A 17,209-nucleotide genomic window follows, 5' to 3' on the forward strand; every position below is an offset into this window, starting at 1 on the left:
AGGAGCACATAATTGAATTTGGTTTTTTCCTTTTTATTAAGTCTGCTTGAGTCAAGACACATTTGCTACAAGGAAATGTTGAGTAAAAATATTCTGATGCCTAAAAGATGTTCTTGGCACTCGTGCACCAAGATTTCTGTTGTATAAATCAGACAAACGGATGCAAGGAAAGGCATGAACTGAACAGAATGCCTGGAATTCAAGAAGTTTCAAGGGTTTAGCCAATAAAACGACAGAATCAACAACAATAGCATAAAGATAAAGGCTGGTTGTTGCATGACAGCTGCAGTGGCTCAGTGACACATACTGTATCTTCTACAATGTGTAATGTTTCCTCGTTCTTAAAGCGCGTTTGTCATTCAGTTATTCAAATAAAAAACATGACAATTTATAAAATTAGGCAAAAAAAAATATTCCTAACTGCTTTTACAAATCGATTTGATTTGATATATTTTAAATGAAATATGCAAAATTGTAATGAATGGAAAAGTCACTTAGAGAAGATAATTCAAAGTGGGCTTTTTAGAATGAGGTAGCCCTGAAAGAAAAGTAGACAGCTGTCGGCGCTTTTCAGTCGTCATCATCAGAATCTGAGTCGTAGCCTCGCCCTCTGATGGTCTTCTTCTCCACCTTTGTGAACTTTGTGCCCGACCTCTGTGACACAGTTGGAGGCTCCATCAGGTTACCACTAGACCAGAAAAAAGTTAGAAACAGGTTGAATTAACGAATATGTTATGTTATTTTTTTTTTTAATCGGTACAATACTAATTTGTAGCGGTCTTTAAGCTAGAGTTGATGATTTTTTCACTGTAATATTTGGCAAAACTGTCATAATAGCCATTCAGCTATATGTAGGTGAAGTGGTCTGAAAATATTTTTTTATCACTTTGCTTCCCCCTGCCTCTGTGTGCTGCCCCCAAAAATTGTCACCGTTAATTTTGACCAATCGAGCGAGGTTCAGATTCTCCGTTCTTATTGGCTGTGGGACTGTCCGTTCACTTGGCAACGACGTTGATACGTCAGTGGCGTGAGCGTTCACAATAGCAATGTCTTCACCAACGAACTATCTATACTATACTATCTATGCAACGAACCCTCAATTTACCATTCCCCGGATACCAACAACTAACACGGTGGGAGGACAGTGTGTACACAGAGGCTGAGAAACACCGAGGAGGAAATGTATTTGCGGGTTAGAAGACGTGTGGAAAGTGAGCCAGGAGAATGGGCTTCCTGGTTAATTCAGTGAATATGTGCGGCTGTGCTTTAGCCGATAAACCAAGTTAGCACCGGTCGGATAGCATTAGTGAACTCACCCGGTTGTGTGCAGCCACCACCTCCATATAATGAACCGAAAACACCATAGTGTTTGGTATGGTGCTCCCTTGCCGTTTGTGTGAATCTGCAATGCTGTTTTAAGCCTATTTGTTCCGTTCAGTTGCTGTTCATTTGTCTTTTGGCACAATTGTTGGCCGTTGTTGTTTTTGTGCGGACATGATCGCTGTTGTGTCGGGTCTGATCGCAACCATGGTTGATTAGGGGAACACTAGCTGCGTAGGTGCGTTGGGCGCTTTGAACCATTTTTGACACAAAATTATGAAGCGCCAGATTAGGAGCAACATGAACGCGCATAGCTGTCATTCGGAGGGAGGAGCTACAGCAGGTAGAGCGTTGGGAAAACAGCCGTTGGAATCCCAACGGCTGCAACTCTCAACTGCAGCTTTAAAAAGGTGGAGAAAATTAAGGAGTCTACCATATGTCTCACCTGTAGTTAATAACATCTGCACAGCCGAGCCTCCACTCAAGCATCTCTGTGGAAAACTCATCTGTGTTTCCCAGGTCGGCAAAGCCAACCACGTAGTCCTTTGTCTTTCCGTCTAAGAGCAGGGCCAGCGTAGGAATAACCTTGATCCGCAGCCTCTCTGTCAGAAACGGGGCCTTTTCCGCATTCAGTTTGATGAACTTGGTCTCAACATGCTTCTTTGCCAAGATGGCCAAGTGTTTGTCCAGGATCTTACATCTATATGCAGAGGATAAAAGACAAACAAGGTCAATAGCCTGATGATAACCAACTCTAGTTATTGAAAAAATTAAAAATAAGAAATTAACTAACTAAACAAACTCAATGCATCTCATTTCTGAAAGACTAAATTAGGGCTGAAAGTTTATTTTTATTACGGATCAGCAAATAGTGAAAATATTCAATTACAATACTAAAAATCAAACGCACTTAATTGAACTAATATCAGTACTGTTGCAGGTTAATGTTTTGTTAATAGGCATACTAATCGATCACCAGCGAACGTTTGTTTATGTTTATACTAACCACTGCAATAGTTGACGCTCAGAGCGAGTTGCCGGGCCATTCCCCGAAACGTCGATCCACGACATTCTGGGAGGCTGCTGGCTCTGAGACAGCTTTTTTAGATCTCCGTTAGCAGAGCCACGGCTGTGTGTAAACACCCAACCCTTTTTCAACATGCACACACTACGGACAGGTAGCGGATGGTGGGAAGATAGTAGCGGATTTTGACTAAATGTGTTCTAGATTACAATCGCTTAGTATGCCTTTAACTGACATCCAATAATTGACTCATCTTTTCCTTTCGCTCTGCCCCTTAGTCTTTTTATCTTTGCATGTACCTGAAGGTGGAATTTTTGTAGAAGTGGCAGACAACATTCTTGGTGTCCTTGACCTCGCCGAAAAAGTCTTTCTCACTTGAGATTTCTCTGTACTCTCCGTGGCCTTTGGACAACCACTCCTAAAACAACAACAAAAGAAAAGAAAACCAGAACAATGAATCGCAAAGAGTGGAAAACTGTCTTTTTCCATTTAAGCACAATGGGTAAATGAAGTCTCTTTTGTTGGCCAATTTGGGATGAAAATTTAAGCGAACCATTTTTCCCATGAAAAATCCACTCAATATACCCCATAGCAGAACTTAGTCTATACATTAGTCCAGAATTCCCCCAAGGGACCTTAAAGGTGCAATATGACATCATCAAGTAAGTTCTAGAAAGTTCTAGAATACAACGCTCCCTGGGTAACCCCACCCCTTTCGAATAATAACAGAAGCTACAGTGGCCTTCAAGGACAAGAACAATTCTAAATTTTAAACAATGCACCTGATGACATTCCAACTATGACACTTCCAAAATGGCAGTGACAAGGCCTTGGTCCAAAGTATGGAGAAATATGGACATATATGAGACCCTTTCTAAGGAAAAATATTTTTTTTTAAAAATCAGCTATTATGCACTAAATTAAACGTACTTATGGATATTATAATTATTTTCTACAAAATCTGCTAGGAAATAAAACCCAAAATTCTACACTGCAGGTTTAAGTAAAATTACATTACTTTCTAAAAGGATAAACAACTCTGAATTGTAGAGGGGATAGGTGAATAAATCAGCTCAAAAATCTAGCCATATCTAAATGATATGGCTTCTGAAAACAAATGAAAAAACATAGGACAGTGAACTTTTCTAATTTAAAATTATCTAATAATTCCCAGCAGAAAAATCTCCATAATATTTTGGTAATACTATGACCACTCAAATAAGGGTAAATAACCATTTCAAGTCAGGCTGTCACATAACAACAAAATACCTCTGATTCTGGAGTGACAGTATAGAAAACACACCTGCTTCTGTTTCTGGGCTTTTTTCAGTGCCTCTAATCGCCTCTCCTTCAGTCTGTCCAGATCGTCTTCATCCAGTTCACTCAGTTTGCTCAGCTGTGCATCCACCTTCTCCTCCACCACCCTGGCCGACTGCTCCAAAACCTTTGCTAGGATATCCATTGTTTGTTCAGCCATAGTGTGTCTTCTCAGTGTCTGAGGAGGTGCAGAACAGATAATGTAGAGGAGACATGACACCCGATAGCCCAGCACATCTATTATCGCACAAACACGCCAAAGTGATAGTCTCAAAGACAAAACTGAGCATTTTAAATTCATCATGACGGTGGGATTCATTAAAGGGATTTTATTGACAGCATTGGATTTAGCGAGGCGTACCTAATACATTTGCCACTCAATGCAACTGGCATATGTGACCTAATGCATGGTTCCCGAATCAACTTTCTATGAACACCACTGTAAGACATGGCCCAATGTTACTTTGAAGTAATTGAGAGTAACACTGAACAGGCTGAACAAAGCCATGGTGACAACTGGGCACGCCTTGTTGTCGCGAGTTGTTAGCCTAGCTGCAGTAAGCCAGTTGGTTATTATTGGCCTCAATGTGTAATATATTATCCTTCCTGCCACACGTGCAGCTAATTTACAAGCGACAGTAGACCAATAAGTGTAGCTGGTTACTTAATTTATGACAGTAACGAAGCAAAAATCTAGACAATACTAGAACTTACGTTTCCCTGCTAAGCTAGCTAACGTTAGCCGTGCAAGGTTCATAGATGTAAACAGTTGCGCGGACATTGAATATTTCATCAACATTTGAAATAAAAATAAAGGTCGATTATACGAAGTGTTTAATGAACATATGTTAATTGATAGCTGCTCCGTATATAAACGAATCGGTTACCTGCTGGAGATACAGACGCTAGCGGACCCTTCATGCGACAGATACAAACGGTTGCTGCGGATATGGCGTCACAGTAAGCCCGCCTGACGTTAAACTACATCCGGGTAGTTCATAAAATAAAATGACCGTTATATTAATTTAGACCTCAAATCTCAAACACAATTATGACACATTGAAGACGTTCTTTTAAATAAAATATTTCTGAAAATGGCCACCATAATAACATGGATTACAAAAAAACATAAAATACAAAAATAGTAACTTTTAAAATCTTGCGTACTATTTGCAAAGAAAATTATTGATACGAAATTGACTTAAGCAAAGTTTTGTTGTGATTCTTGACCCCACGGTGTGTTAAGTTTTAAGTTTCAAAGTGTAGATAAATATGGGCAGTGTTGATCTTTCAGATAAGGTCATTATTTACAGTTTGTAATATGCAGCAACGAAATAAATAGCCAATTAAACAAAAGACGGATACATTATAACAGTTTACAGTTTATTACCAAGTTTTAGAAAACTTACAAACAAGTTCACAGCTTCAGGTCTTCAGGCACAAGCCAGTTAAGAGAAGTCAATACTGGCCAATTTTAACTTCTGGCCATTCCCTTTTGGAAAGGTTTGACAGGTGAAGGGAAGCCAACATCTTCAAAGTGAGTGGATACTTGCACATTCTGAATTACATTCATTTCAAAAAGTTGATTGATTTTGGTTTGCATATAGGGATGCTGTTTTAAATGCGCACATCACATAGTGTCTTGCAGTGCTTTCTAATCACCACTCATAGAAGTTAACTTCACAGATATACGATGATGTAGCCACAAGCTATACAAATGTCTCCAATGTATGTAGTAAACAAGTACATACATTCGGTTTCAGTTAAAAATCAGGTAATCTGTTGCTATGCAAATCCAGCATTATTTCAATATTCAGATTTTTGAAACTGGTAAAGATTCTGAAACACACTAGAAAACCAAGATTTACTCCATATACAAAGGTTGTATGAAATATTACATTATTTTGAAGAGAAATCTCACTTGTTAGTGAAATGCAAAAAATGCATAGGCTACGTATTCATTGCCATAACCCCTCCCAGGTCAGAGTGCTACTCAGAATCAACAGTTAACCTCATACGTAGTGCTTTGGCCAGCTTCCAATTTCTATGTTTGAACACTTACAAACAATTAAAGAGAAGATTTACAATCTAAAGACAGTTACTAAGAATTCACTACATGTAAACAAAACGAGAGGTCAATCCTCCACATAGATATTTTCTTTTAAAACCTTTTCACAAGCGTCTTTAAAACATTATTTACATACTATAACAACAGGGTTTGGCACTTTTATGTTGTTGCAAGAAACAAAACTGTATGCAGCAGACTTTATATTTTGTTCGCTTTTTTGTGACACAGCAGGTCAGTACCAGTGTTATGGAGCACCAAAGAAACATCGATGATAAAATAAATCTGATGTATGAAGAGTGCTATAAGACTAGCATGATTCTAAAAATTGCGTTTAAACATGATGCTTGTGTTAACCTCAGTCATTACTTCAAACTAGACTGATCACTTCCTGCAAAAAAAAATCTTCATATAAAATTTCAAATACGTTAGAAAAGGAGACTTTCATAGCATTATTGGGAAAAGAACTCCGTCTGAAAAAGACAAATTTGCAAAAATGTGTTACTTGTCCCTTTTCAAGGAGCAACTATAGAAAATAATGTCCTCCTCAAACACTGTCATGGCTTTTGTAATGCTTCTCCATACTGAGTGAGTTTGACGTCATTACTTTGTGACTCACTCTCAGGAGGCCACTGAGAATATTCTGGCAAATGCTGCAGTGGTGATCCGTTTGATGAAGTTGAAAAAGTTGAGAATTAGAAAAAATAAATAAAATAATCATAGTGTATGTCATATTTTGTATTGAATATGACATTGTAGAGTGCTGACGTAACGGGCACGCAAAGGGAAAAAAGTAAACCCTCCCGTCCTTATGCTATCTTCAGGGTGCTACCATAAGCCTGCTGCACGACCACCTGCACGTTGTCTAGGATGAAGTCAAAAGCCATACTCCAAACAGACTCCACAGACTCCTGCATGATCCTGCAGAGAAAAGGCAGCGAAAGGAAAAATAGAACTTAAAAAGAAGTAGGGAGGAGGTAGATGAATGGACAAGGCTAACCTGCACACTACTTACCTTTTCATATATTTTATAATCAAATCCAACCTCTCCAGATCTTTATCCTCAATCAGATCAGTGCAGTATTTCACCACCTGCAGGATGTCCTCCTCCATGGGTTCTAATGAAAAAATAAAAAGGTGATTTAAAATGTATTTCTGAAACTCAACAAACGACAACATAGGCAACCATCCGAGCTGGCACTGTGACAGAGGGTGTTCTACACTGTATAAACCTGTTATGGTGGTGACCCATTCCCGTAGGAGTGTCTTGATGTCCGTCAGGTCGCAAGCTCCAGCCAACGTCGGAGCAGGACGAGGAATGAATTTGGAGAGCGATTCTGGGATGTCCGGGTTTGAGTTCGATGCGGAGGGACCATTTTTAGTCTGGGAAGTAATAACAAGTGTTTATGCTCAAATTCTGACGCCATACATTAAAGAGACCTTCATCTCCATGTGTGAATCTTTTTGTTGGCTCACATTTGCTGTGTTCATATGTTCCCGTGATTTTATAAGAGGTGGTAGGGTTTTGGCAGGGCTGTTGATCCCAGGGCGCCTCTTCAGAGGTGAAGGGCCTTTTTTAACGGGGCTCACTGCATTTTTTCTCTTGTAGCGCCGCTTCACCCGACCAATCCCAATTCCGACGCCCGACTGTTTCAGCTGCAACAGCGGATTCATCTGCTCCACTGCTGAGAAGGCAAGAGGAAAAGCATGAGAGGGAGAAAATATTATTCATATTGACAATAGTCAAGGGCTGAAAAAAATCAAAACTCCCTCATGTATGTCCTTACAGATTTTTGCCTGGGGCTGGACATTTGTTGCGCGGTTGTAAGCAGCCTTCAGTTCTTCCTGGAGCTCTTTAGGGAGGGCGGCAAACACGTCCGGATCAACCTGCAGTCAGTCACAAACGGTGAAATCACAGAAACCATAGGAATTAAGTGTTAACACTTTCTTGTAACAACTTAGGACTTAAAGAAAGGCACAGTTTTTAAACTAAAGCAGTGCATTATTTTGACTAGGGTTCTTTTGCTTTTTTTAATGGCTTCTGATGCATCAAAATATTTCTCAATATCACAAATTTGTCTCAAGGGGCTTCATACTCTGTACAGCATAGGAAAATCCTCAATCCTGCAACACTTTTGGAAAATATAGATACATATTGTCTTCTGTTATATTGAAGTGTAAAATTCTGATCACCCTCCGAACCGTATGGAATTAAAGATACATCTATAATAAGACCTTTAATCATTTAAAAAGATTTTGCATTAAATTTAACTTTTTTGAATATCCAAACCTGAACCGGTTGCATCCCTACCTGTGAGAAATTTGGAAGCTCCAGTACGATACCCAGACTGTCTGGTTGGTTTGGGATCTGTAGAAACAAGGTGCCAACAGGCGGCATGTAGAGTGCAGGCCCAGAGGCCAGAGGACGAGGAGGGGAGGCTGGACAATACTTCATAGGATGGGGCTGTGGACTGGGGGACCGACCGTTACTCAGTCTTCCATCCCGATTGGTCCACGACTGCTCCACTTGTTCTCTCAGCTCTGCAGGCAGTGCCTCCAACACAGAACGATCCACCTGGGATATATGTATGTATATAAGTATAATAAGTTGGTTTTATTGTTCAACAGTTCATCCAATCCGACATTTCCTTTGAGTCCTCACCTGTGAAGGGGAGGGGACCTCAATGCTGAAGTTGAGACGTGTTCTAGAGTGTTTAGGAGTTTGTCTGCATGCCTGCTGGTCTCTGCTTGTCCCAGGGACGGGCTCGGGAGGGGACAGAGGATGTGGAAAGGAGCCAGGTGATGGGGCTGTGTTTGAGGAGGGCTTTTCCTGATGTGGGTTGTTGTCAGCTGCATCTAAAACATAAACCTTTAACTCAATTGATTTCACAGAGGCAAAAAAAAGAAACGCTGAAACACAAAGATTCTACACGTACGTCTTTTGCTGGTTCGTGCACTTATTCCCTGGGCCAGTAACATTTCTTTGATGGAGCGCGTCCGAGAACCCGTGGAGTCCTGGGGGACGGAGTCTTTTCCTTCAAGGAGCTGAACCTGGATCCCAACTCCTCTCAGGTCCTCAACATGCAACTTCATGGCGTGGAACAGCTTGATGACTGCAGCGGCAATCAGCTGACCGCTGTCAGTGCACTGAGCGAGCATCACAGTCCTGACAGAAAAGAAGACGGATAACAGTGAATCTACAGAGAGACCACGCATGGATAAAATATGTGAAGAGGATGTTTTAAATTACTTTTAACATATTCAATCGACTCAATATTTATTTATATAACACATTTAAAAGGTGGTGTCAGTGATTCTGGAGAATGCTTGTTGTAAAAATCACTTTGTCGAAATCAGTGAATATCGCTTAGGTTTTGGATTAACACTGGATTTTTTTTCATCACACACAAAGTACAGCAGGTTGCGGATTGTGAGGAGATATTCACTGATTTTGACAAAAAGCATTCTCCAGAATTGCTGACCGAACCTTTAAAACAACCTTAGTTGAGCAAATATAAAATAACAAATGAGTAACGTGAAAAATAAAAACACACAAAAAAACACAATAAATATGGACATAATAAACCATTAAGCTCAACTAGTGTTAAAGCCAGCACAAAGAGGTGAATTTTGAGCAAGGATACAAGTAACATACAAAATGAAGTAACATACAAGGAAGACAATTTCTCTCTTACCGGGCTAAGTTATCACATATGCCATGGCCACCATATTTAGCTGGTTCCAGTGGAGCTCCAACCTTGCGAATCATGACCTTTAGGGTAACTCTGCGACCCTGCAGCCCTGCGTCTTGTAAACGTTTCTGCACCTCCATGGACAAGTTAGTCAGGAAAGACTCTGCCTCGTCGACCTGGGTCACAGATGTCGGTTGGGGGCAAGAGGGTTAAAGAGAGAACGGTGGAAGGATAAGAAAAAAGTGACGGTACATGACAAAGAAAGCGTTTATAACCTTAGTGAAGCGAATGTTGTAGTTCATCTCGGCCGAGACGGACTTCCTTTCCTTCTCGTAGCGGACTGGCCGGTCATCTAGCCCCTTGCAAAAGCGAAACAGGGTTTGTCCGGTCCGGGGTCCAAACTTCTTTTGCAGCTGACATAGTGACACCTGCTGGAGGTCCCCGCATGTCATCACCGCCATAGCAGCCAGCTTTCTGCCCATGACAGGCCCAACACCTAGAACAAAAATTTAAAAATTCAATAAAAATATTAATTTATTCTTACCACACTAGGGAAATATACATAGTCAGTGCAGCAGATTAAATATGTAAACAAATGTAAATTAAAATTGTGAACAAAGTAACAAGTGTATAAAATAAGTAATAGTCAGTTACATAAGTAGGGAGGTGTAAAAAAGCAAGTGAACAAACAGACAGTCTGAAAGAAAGTGTCAAATCTGCAGGCTGTGACCAACAGGTGGCACTATATCTACCTGGTAAGCTGGTCACCGGCAGTTCCCTGATAAAATCATCCACTTGTTCACCCTTTAAGAAGTATTGCCCTTCTGGCTTGGCCTTACGGGTCGCCAACCGAGCCAACAGAATGTTAGACCCTGAGGAGATGAGCAGTCAGTCAGAGTTTGTAAAATGCAAAAACACCGTCTGGATCTATTGACCGTGTGAGACAAACATAATAAACTCACCGATGCCCACTGAAGCACTGCATCCTGTTCTGTCCTTGATGTCTGCTCTGATCACTTTGGCCAGATCTTCTGGGTCGATGCCTAACTCCACTAGCAGAGCAGAAGCGTCTATCAACAACTCATCACAGCTCAGAGCCTCAATGTCATGGGTATAACTGCAAAGAGGAAAACAAAAGAAGGTGTACGACAGGTCATTTTGCATGTAAATGATGAGGCGAGGGAGGGAAAAATTGACCAAGGAGTTCCCCCTTACCCTGCCAGGGTCTCGTACATAGTGAGAGCCACCTCTTTATAGGCCTCAAAATCATAAGGGACGGATTGCAGCGAGGGACACAGCAGTTTAGCTTTGCCGAAATACATCCCGTTCTTCACGCCCGCCTGCCTGTGAGAGAGAACCGTTTGATTAACATCGCAGTTAGGTAACAAATACAGATATCTGTGCCTGTTCCAAGTTCAATTACTGTAAATGCCATTGTGTGTGTATTAATATCTCACCTAGCCTCATAGCTGCAGGATGCAATCTCTGCCATTGAGAGAGCGGCAACATCCTGGGCCACTCCGTTAGCGTGGGATTCAGGACTCTCCTGGGAAGGGGTTCTGTAAAGATCTTCATCTGCCCTCTCTAAAAGGCCGGACAATGGTTTTATTTAGTCAAGCTGGTTTAAATAGGATGCAAAATATAAATAAAACAACACATGTAGAGAATACAGGACAAACACTGAGCCAGCGCTGTCGAAAAACCAAAGTCAGTAAACTCCATGACAAACAGGTTGGGTATATGACAATCTCACCAGGTTGAGGATGAGTTTGTTTCCTCTGATAGTACTGCTGCTCCAGCTGAGGGTTGGCGCCGGGTCTCTGGGGCACTTTGGCCTGTCCACGGTTACTGGTCACAGCTATCGGCTTCCCTACAAGGAAACCATGACGTCAACTAGGAGCACTGACTGGATGTTTGATCATATCAACCCAACATAAGAACAAGTTTCTAACCTTTGAGGTCCGGTCGATGTCGGATCCCCACGGACACAAAGAAACAGTCCATGTCCACATGAAGAATACAGGATTTTACACTTGCACCTGCACAGACAAATAAATAAGTGCCAGATCATCAGAGAGAAGCTTTCCTAAGTAACAATATGACATGAACATAGCGTCATTGCCATACATCCCTCCAGAAATCAGGGACGCAGATGTTGGACAGATCACAGAGAAAAACATTCTGTTCATCTTTTAGGACTGGTTTGTGAATTCATGATGAAACTGCTTGTTTTTTTAGCATTTATTTTTGCAGTTTACAGAAGAAGGCAACAGGACACATTGTGAAATTCCCAGTTTCCTACCTCGACCGTCTGCAGAGCGCTGGGCCACACATTTCCTCAGTCGATCTTTCCCAGGAAAAGAGGCGGCGGCTACGGCTTTTCGTTTGCTGTGCAGTTCGTTGACATACTCAGAAAAGCACGTCCTCCATGTGGAGATCTGGTGAAAACGTGAGCGGGAGTAGAACTCTGAGATCAACCCGCCCGTCTGTGCCAGCAGCTGATCTGAAGACTTAGACGTCGAAGAAGATGATGGTGACATTAATGACTTTTCAGTTGGAGGATCAGATTTGGCTGTTAAGTTGGTGGCGTCTAGTGAGGCAGGGTCAGATGAAAAGGCATTGTGGTGACTTCCGTTGAGTCGAATAGGAGAATGTGACTTGTAGGTGTAAGATGCAGGAGGTGAAAGAGTCTTTTCAGGATTTAAATCAACTGGACAGGATGGCTGGGGCTGTTTTGGGACCAGATGACTTTCCGTGGCGTTTACAGCCTCCTGGTAGGTGGGAGGTGGAGGTTTAGGTATGTGCTCGTTGGATTGATCAGGAGAGTGGTGGTGATGCTTTGGGGGACTGTGGGGAAACTCATACGGGTCAGGATTGGTCTGAATGTCTCCTGGAGGACTCTGAGGTTTGTCTGCTGAACTCTTGACTCTGCATTCTGGCTGCTTCGCGACGGCAGAGGGTTGAGGTGTAAGAGGGGATGGGTCCTCTGGCTTTAAGGCACCATTAACAAGGTGAGTGTGTCCGTTTGTCAGGGGCGCTTCCTTCACCACCTGCAGAGGAACATCTTCTGTGCCACACTCCATTTCATTCATTTTTGAATGGCTGGTAACATCCAATGAGGTCGGTAAAAATCCGTTCCTGAGATAAAGAAGGGAAGTCTTATTTAATAAGAATTTGATGTCTTTTTCAATGAGAATTTGATGTCTTATTTAAAAAAGAAATTCTAAAAAAATAATAATTTCAAAAGGTGGAGTCAGCGTTTCTGGAGAGATACAGAGCCAAGGCTGTGTATGAACACTGGATTTATAGATATTCACTGATTTTGACGAAAAGGGATTTGGACAACACTCATTCTCCAGATTTGCCGACTTCAACTTTTAAAGTGAAAACACAACCACAAAAAAAAATAAAAAATCCTTTTATGCATACTCACAGTTTTATTTCTACTTCCTTACAGCTCTTGGCACCGTTGCAAGAAGAGTTAATCTGAGGTTGTGGTTGGTCAGCTCTAGGAGTACACAGTGGGGGTTTGTAGTAGTGCTTTGTGGGACTTGGGTTAGACAGAAAGGAGGTGTGCAAAGGGTTTCTGTGGCTGGGGTCTGTGTTGAGATGACTGGATGCTAAGTGAATGGATTGGGGCTCAGAGAAGCCAGCTGTGGGGCTTTGCTGGATGGACGGAGGTCGGATGTTGCCATGGTAAAGTGGACTGTGGCTGGGGTTAGGGAGGAAGTTATTCTGGCAGCTTGACGGCTCATTGCTGAGAGCAGAGTGATGTACGCCCTTATGTGGCATGTGAAGCTTTTGATGGAAGCTGGGTTGAAGAAGCCCGTGGCTGGGTCCTGCCATCTCTGAGGTTTGGCGGAGAGTCATCCCGGGGAAGAGTGGGCCCTTATGCTTGGCATACAGCTGGTACTGTAGGTAAGGCAGGAGACGTCCAGCCTTGATACTGTTTCAACAAATGACAAAGTGAACACTGGGGGTCCGCTAACATTTACAATATGAAATTAAATTAGCAAAATGATCACATCCCGCTGTGCACACCTGTCAGTAATCCAGTCTGGCTTGATGACCTTTTCCCCTTTCAGCTCCTTAATTTTGCTGTTGGGCAAGTTATTGGCGATAATGTGGGTGGTCTTGGAACGAGAGTAGTAGACATGGAACTGGCCACCATGCAGCATCATCAGTCTGCGGAGTTCATCTGCACTTGGATCTGCTCACAAACGGGCGGAAAAAGAAATAAAAGTTTGCAGAGTTGATTTATTTCATGAATCATCTTAGTGCATCTTTTGAAGCTGTGCAGGCTGACAATGGAAAATATAAAGCTCGCTGCATTAGAAACCGAGGAGTCCTCACCTGTTCTCGACTGTAAAAGTGCATCAAGTCATATACACAAAACAAAAGTTGCACTTCTAGATCGGTACAAAACATCACATGTGTGGCATTAGATAGTTCTGTACAGCTACGGTTTTATTTATGAAATTGAAAACTAAATGATATCTCAGGTGAGGGGAAAATAAATACACATTATATCTCCTGACACTCCTCTGGGAAATATATTGGAGAACCTGTTAAGCACAACATGAAGAAGAAATGATGAGGGGGTAAAAAAAAGACAAACCAGTGAGATGCAAAAATATGGATGCAATGTAGCACTTGCTACCTGTGTATCCATTGACATAGATGGACACCCCACTGAAAATGTTGGAGCATGAACCATCCTTCTGTTTTTCCCTGGGGGCGTCGAGTTTAAACTGCTCGTCCAGCTTTGACACTTTTGCAGCCATGTAGCCGCCCTAGAAACAAGAAGCAGAGTGGGGACAGAACAGGGTCAGAAAATCATTCACAACATCTGTTTTAAACCCCAAACACTGACAGTTAGTTATGATACATCTAGATGTGTTGCCTGTATTGTGATACTACTGTTATGGGCTATCACAGGCTATATGCAGCTCAAACAATTGTGTTACAGTTTTACTTTGCAGTCAGTAGCTCTTTACTATTTATTCAATGAATAATGGACTGTGTTGTGATAAAACAGTGACATGGTGAAGCTCAAAATGAATAAACTGCCCATTTGGTTGCCGAGCTGGTGAACCTTCTCTGTCAGTCATGTAGCAAAACAAGTGAGAGCATACTCGGGTGATTCTGGCCATGCATTGTTGATTATGATGAGATGACAGTCACTCACCCTCTCAGCCCAACCATTGTCATCACTGGCATTGGCTTTCTTCTTTGTCCACACATCTCGACTCATACTGAGCTACCTGCAAGCACAAGAAGAGCAATTCATCAATACACACACACACACACACACACACACACACACACACACACACACACACACACACACACACACACACACACACACACACACACACACACACACACACACACACACACACACACACACACACACACACACACACACACACACACACACAGAACACAGACACAGAACACAGACACATTTCCATACATCAACAAAGTGCAATGACACAGGTTTGACAGTCATTTTAATTAGGAGTCTATAAATCATTCATAAGGAGAAGTTGTGTTTGGATCCAAGTTTTCAAATATTTTTCAGATCCAAGTCAGGGGACACATAATAGGTGGCACACTATCAACTAATGACACGCATGCCTTAATATGCACGCCGAGTTGTCTTGTGGATGTATCATTGCAGTTTCAGGTTGGCTTTTACGTTCAGTGCCATGGATTTGTGTCCAAGGGCATGCCCAGGCAGGTCCTCTGCAAATGACAGGTAGGTTACAACACAGCCCCAGGAGGAGGCACCTTGTCACATATTTTAATGTAAAGCCGCTAACATTAGCCTAGCAACTAAAGCGTTGTTAATCATGCATGTCGCTGCGCCATGAGACGACTGTATCGTCGTGCCAGTTCAAGCAAAAAAGCAGACAGCACGAGTAGAAGAAGTGTGTTGCCTGCACTCGCGAACACAAACAATGCTGACAAAATAAGCTACCAGACAATGGATGAGGGGTTTTGACTGTATCGTATTGTATTTATGGCGGCTGTAAACAAACCGACAGTCCCGAGTGATTGTTCGCAAACAGAAGTATTTTACCTTTGATCCTGTCAGGCTGGATTGTTGGCCACAGACTTCTCTTTGCAGATAGGCTACTGTCCAACACAAACGTTATGTATGTGTGTGTGCGTGCGCTGGTTACTGGGTAAGAGCAAAAAAACAAAGCGAAATAAAAGAAATTATCCACACAGTTAGCTCGTCTCCTCAGCCTCGACTTTATTCTTCAGATAAACTCCTGTTGGTGAACTGAGGTCCCCATTATTTTGTCACGCTGCCACGCCATGTCTCTCTTCAACATTTTCGTTCACCCTCCCAGTCATTTTGCTCTCCATGTCTGCCGCCTGCTTTCCCTTTTCTCAGCGCGAGTCAAATGCGGGAGGCGAAACATAGTGGTTCCGAAGAAGAATTTTCAAAATAAAACATTCGATGAAAACTGAATATTTTGACCAGAATAGACTTTGGTTATTGTTGTTTCGACATGTCACATGCACATGTTATGAGTAAGCCCTCATCACACTTAATTTTGTTTGAACCTCCAATTTCTTTAATGTAATGGTCTTGTATTTTAAATAATGCTTTAAAAAACGATTTTTTTATTGGGTGTGAGGGTGGGAGGTGGGTGGGGTGTGTGCGGGGTTAAAAAAAAGGGGAACAAATTTGTATTTCATTGTGCTGCAACTGTTTTGCAATTGCCACTCAATACAAAAACCTTTGAGAAAAAACGATTTTTTAAATAAATATGAGACTAATGTGTTTTTTCACATAGGCCTATTTTTTGTAGGCTATCTAATCTATCATCACACAAAAAAAAAAAAACTCGTAAAAAAAACTGTATTTATTTTTTCAAAAACACAATTCGCACAACTTCCTGTTTTATTGCAGCTGTTCTGATCTAACTTTACCCAGCTCATCCCTGGCGACTTGTTTTTAGCTTTCAGCCGTGTTTTAGCTGCTGCGGGCAGCCGAGTGCATGTCACCTGAAATGACTGTGTGGTGTCCCTGGGAAATGCTCTGTACAGTTTCAAACAACCAACTCTGATACTTTCACACCAATTTACTAACTTGGACCGACATAAATTAAATAAGAACACGAGCCTTTGCAATGTGTCTCTTTGTGTGTGTGCACGGTGCTAACGCGCACAAGCCGCCTGATTTCCTACGGCAGACAATCGATCAAGAGCAGTCTAGGGGTTTTTATTTAGTTCTTTTTTGAGTGTGTGTCGGTGTAGTAGCCTACTGTCTTGCTCCGGGCAAGGCTTGTCCTCAGACGGCCCGGGCACACAAGCACTACACGGCCGTGACGCAGAGGCACGTGCAGATTCGAACGAGCCAGCAGCAGCGTATGACGGCGAGCTGTGAGTGGACATGGTGGTCTGCTCCCGACAACTTCACATGGGAACAATGAGTCCTGTAAGTAGCACATTTGTAGCATTATGTTACAAATGTGCATCCGCATCGGATTGCTAGGGTTACGGTTAGAGCAGGGGTGTCAAACATACGGCCCGCGGGCCGGATCCGGCCCGCGAGATGATTTGATCAGGCCCGCGACCTGTAGAGCATAAATTTCTGAGTATGTCAAAAAAAAAAGTAAGTCTCTAGCCCATTCCTGTGAGGAGTTATGAATTTTTAAAGAAATAACCGAAATGCTCACTCCTGCCGCTAGGGGGCAGCCTAAATAAAAAAAGCACATTTTAGCAACGTGGGAAATGGTAATTGGCAATCCTGCTTCACCGCTATTAATGTTT

General features: G+C 42.1%; 2 protein-coding genes across 4 annotated transcripts; both read right to left on the reverse strand.

Annotated features, from left to right (window-relative positions):
* Positions 1-24: 24 nt before the first annotated feature.
* txndc9 (thioredoxin domain containing 9) lies at positions 25-4,622 on the reverse strand. The gene is made up of 5 exons (XM_080038759.1): positions 4,549-4,622; positions 3,648-3,839; positions 2,644-2,762; positions 1,766-2,020; positions 25-688 (listed from the first exon to the last, which is right to left on the reverse strand). The coding sequence occupies exons 2-5, from the start codon at positions 3,819-3,821 to the stop codon at positions 571-573; spliced, it is 666 nt and encodes a 221-aa protein (XP_079894885.1). The 5' UTR covers positions 3,822-3,839; positions 4,549-4,622; the 3' UTR covers positions 25-570.
* Positions 4,623-5,041: 419 nt separating this feature from the next.
* On the reverse strand, positions 5,042-15,768 carry rev1 (REV1 DNA directed polymerase). 3 transcript variants are annotated; one of them, XM_080038668.1, is made up of 22 exons: positions 15,504-15,768; positions 14,607-14,682; positions 14,079-14,211; positions 13,460-13,628; positions 12,852-13,364; positions 11,721-12,556; positions 11,371-11,457; positions 11,172-11,288; positions 10,876-11,002; positions 10,634-10,762; positions 10,381-10,535; positions 10,171-10,290; positions 9,694-9,914; positions 9,422-9,594; positions 8,663-8,892; positions 8,389-8,576; positions 8,038-8,301; positions 7,514-7,613; positions 7,203-7,411; positions 6,959-7,109; positions 6,742-6,844; positions 5,042-6,647 (listed from the first exon to the last, which is right to left on the reverse strand). In XM_080038668.1, exons 2-22 carry the CDS (start codon positions 14,670-14,672, stop codon positions 6,536-6,538), a joined length of 4,203 nt encoding a protein of 1,400 aa, XP_079894794.1. In that variant the 5' UTR covers positions 14,673-14,682; positions 15,504-15,768; the 3' UTR covers positions 5,042-6,535. The 3 variants fall into 3 exon arrangements, with proteins under 3 accessions (XP_079894794.1, XP_079894793.1, XP_079894792.1); XM_080038667.1 differs by having other exon boundaries at positions 7,203-7,408; positions 8,389-8,582; XM_080038666.1 differs by having other exon boundaries at positions 8,389-8,582.
* Between the last annotated feature and the right edge of the window lie 1,441 nt (positions 15,769-17,209).

The sequence above is a fragment of the Ammodytes marinus genome (genome assembly GCF_949987685.1).
Source record: "Ammodytes marinus genome assembly, chromosome: 12".
Lineage (NCBI taxonomy): Eukaryota > Metazoa > Chordata > Actinopteri > Uranoscopiformes > Ammodytidae > Ammodytes > Ammodytes marinus.

Bases quoted from the DNA above. Each gene is read 5' to 3' on its own strand.
- txndc9 (XM_080038759.1), bottom strand. From the start codon at position 3,821: ATGGCTGAACAAACAATGGATATCCTAGCAAAGGTTTTGGAGCAGTCG. The intron at 2,763-3,647 runs GTGTGTTTTCTA...TTGTTGTTTTAG, and splicing joins AAGCCCAGAAACAGAAGCAG to GAGTGGTTGTCCAAAGGCCA. The intron at 689-1,765 runs GTGAGACATATG...TTTCTGGTCTAG, and splicing joins GCAGATGTTATTAACTACAG to TGGTAACCTGATGGAGCCTC.
- rev1 (XM_080038666.1), bottom strand. From the start codon at position 14,672: ATGAGTCGAGATGTGTGGACAAAGAAGAAAGCCAATGCCAGTGATGAC. The intron at 10,763-10,875 runs GTGAGATATTAA...TCTCTCTCACAG, and splicing joins TCCTGCAGCTATGAGGCTAG to GCAGGCGGGCGTGAAGAACG. The intron at 9,915-10,170 runs GTAGATATAGTG...TTTTTGTTCTAG, and splicing joins GCCGGTGACCAGCTTACCAG to GTGTTGGGCCTGTCATGGGC.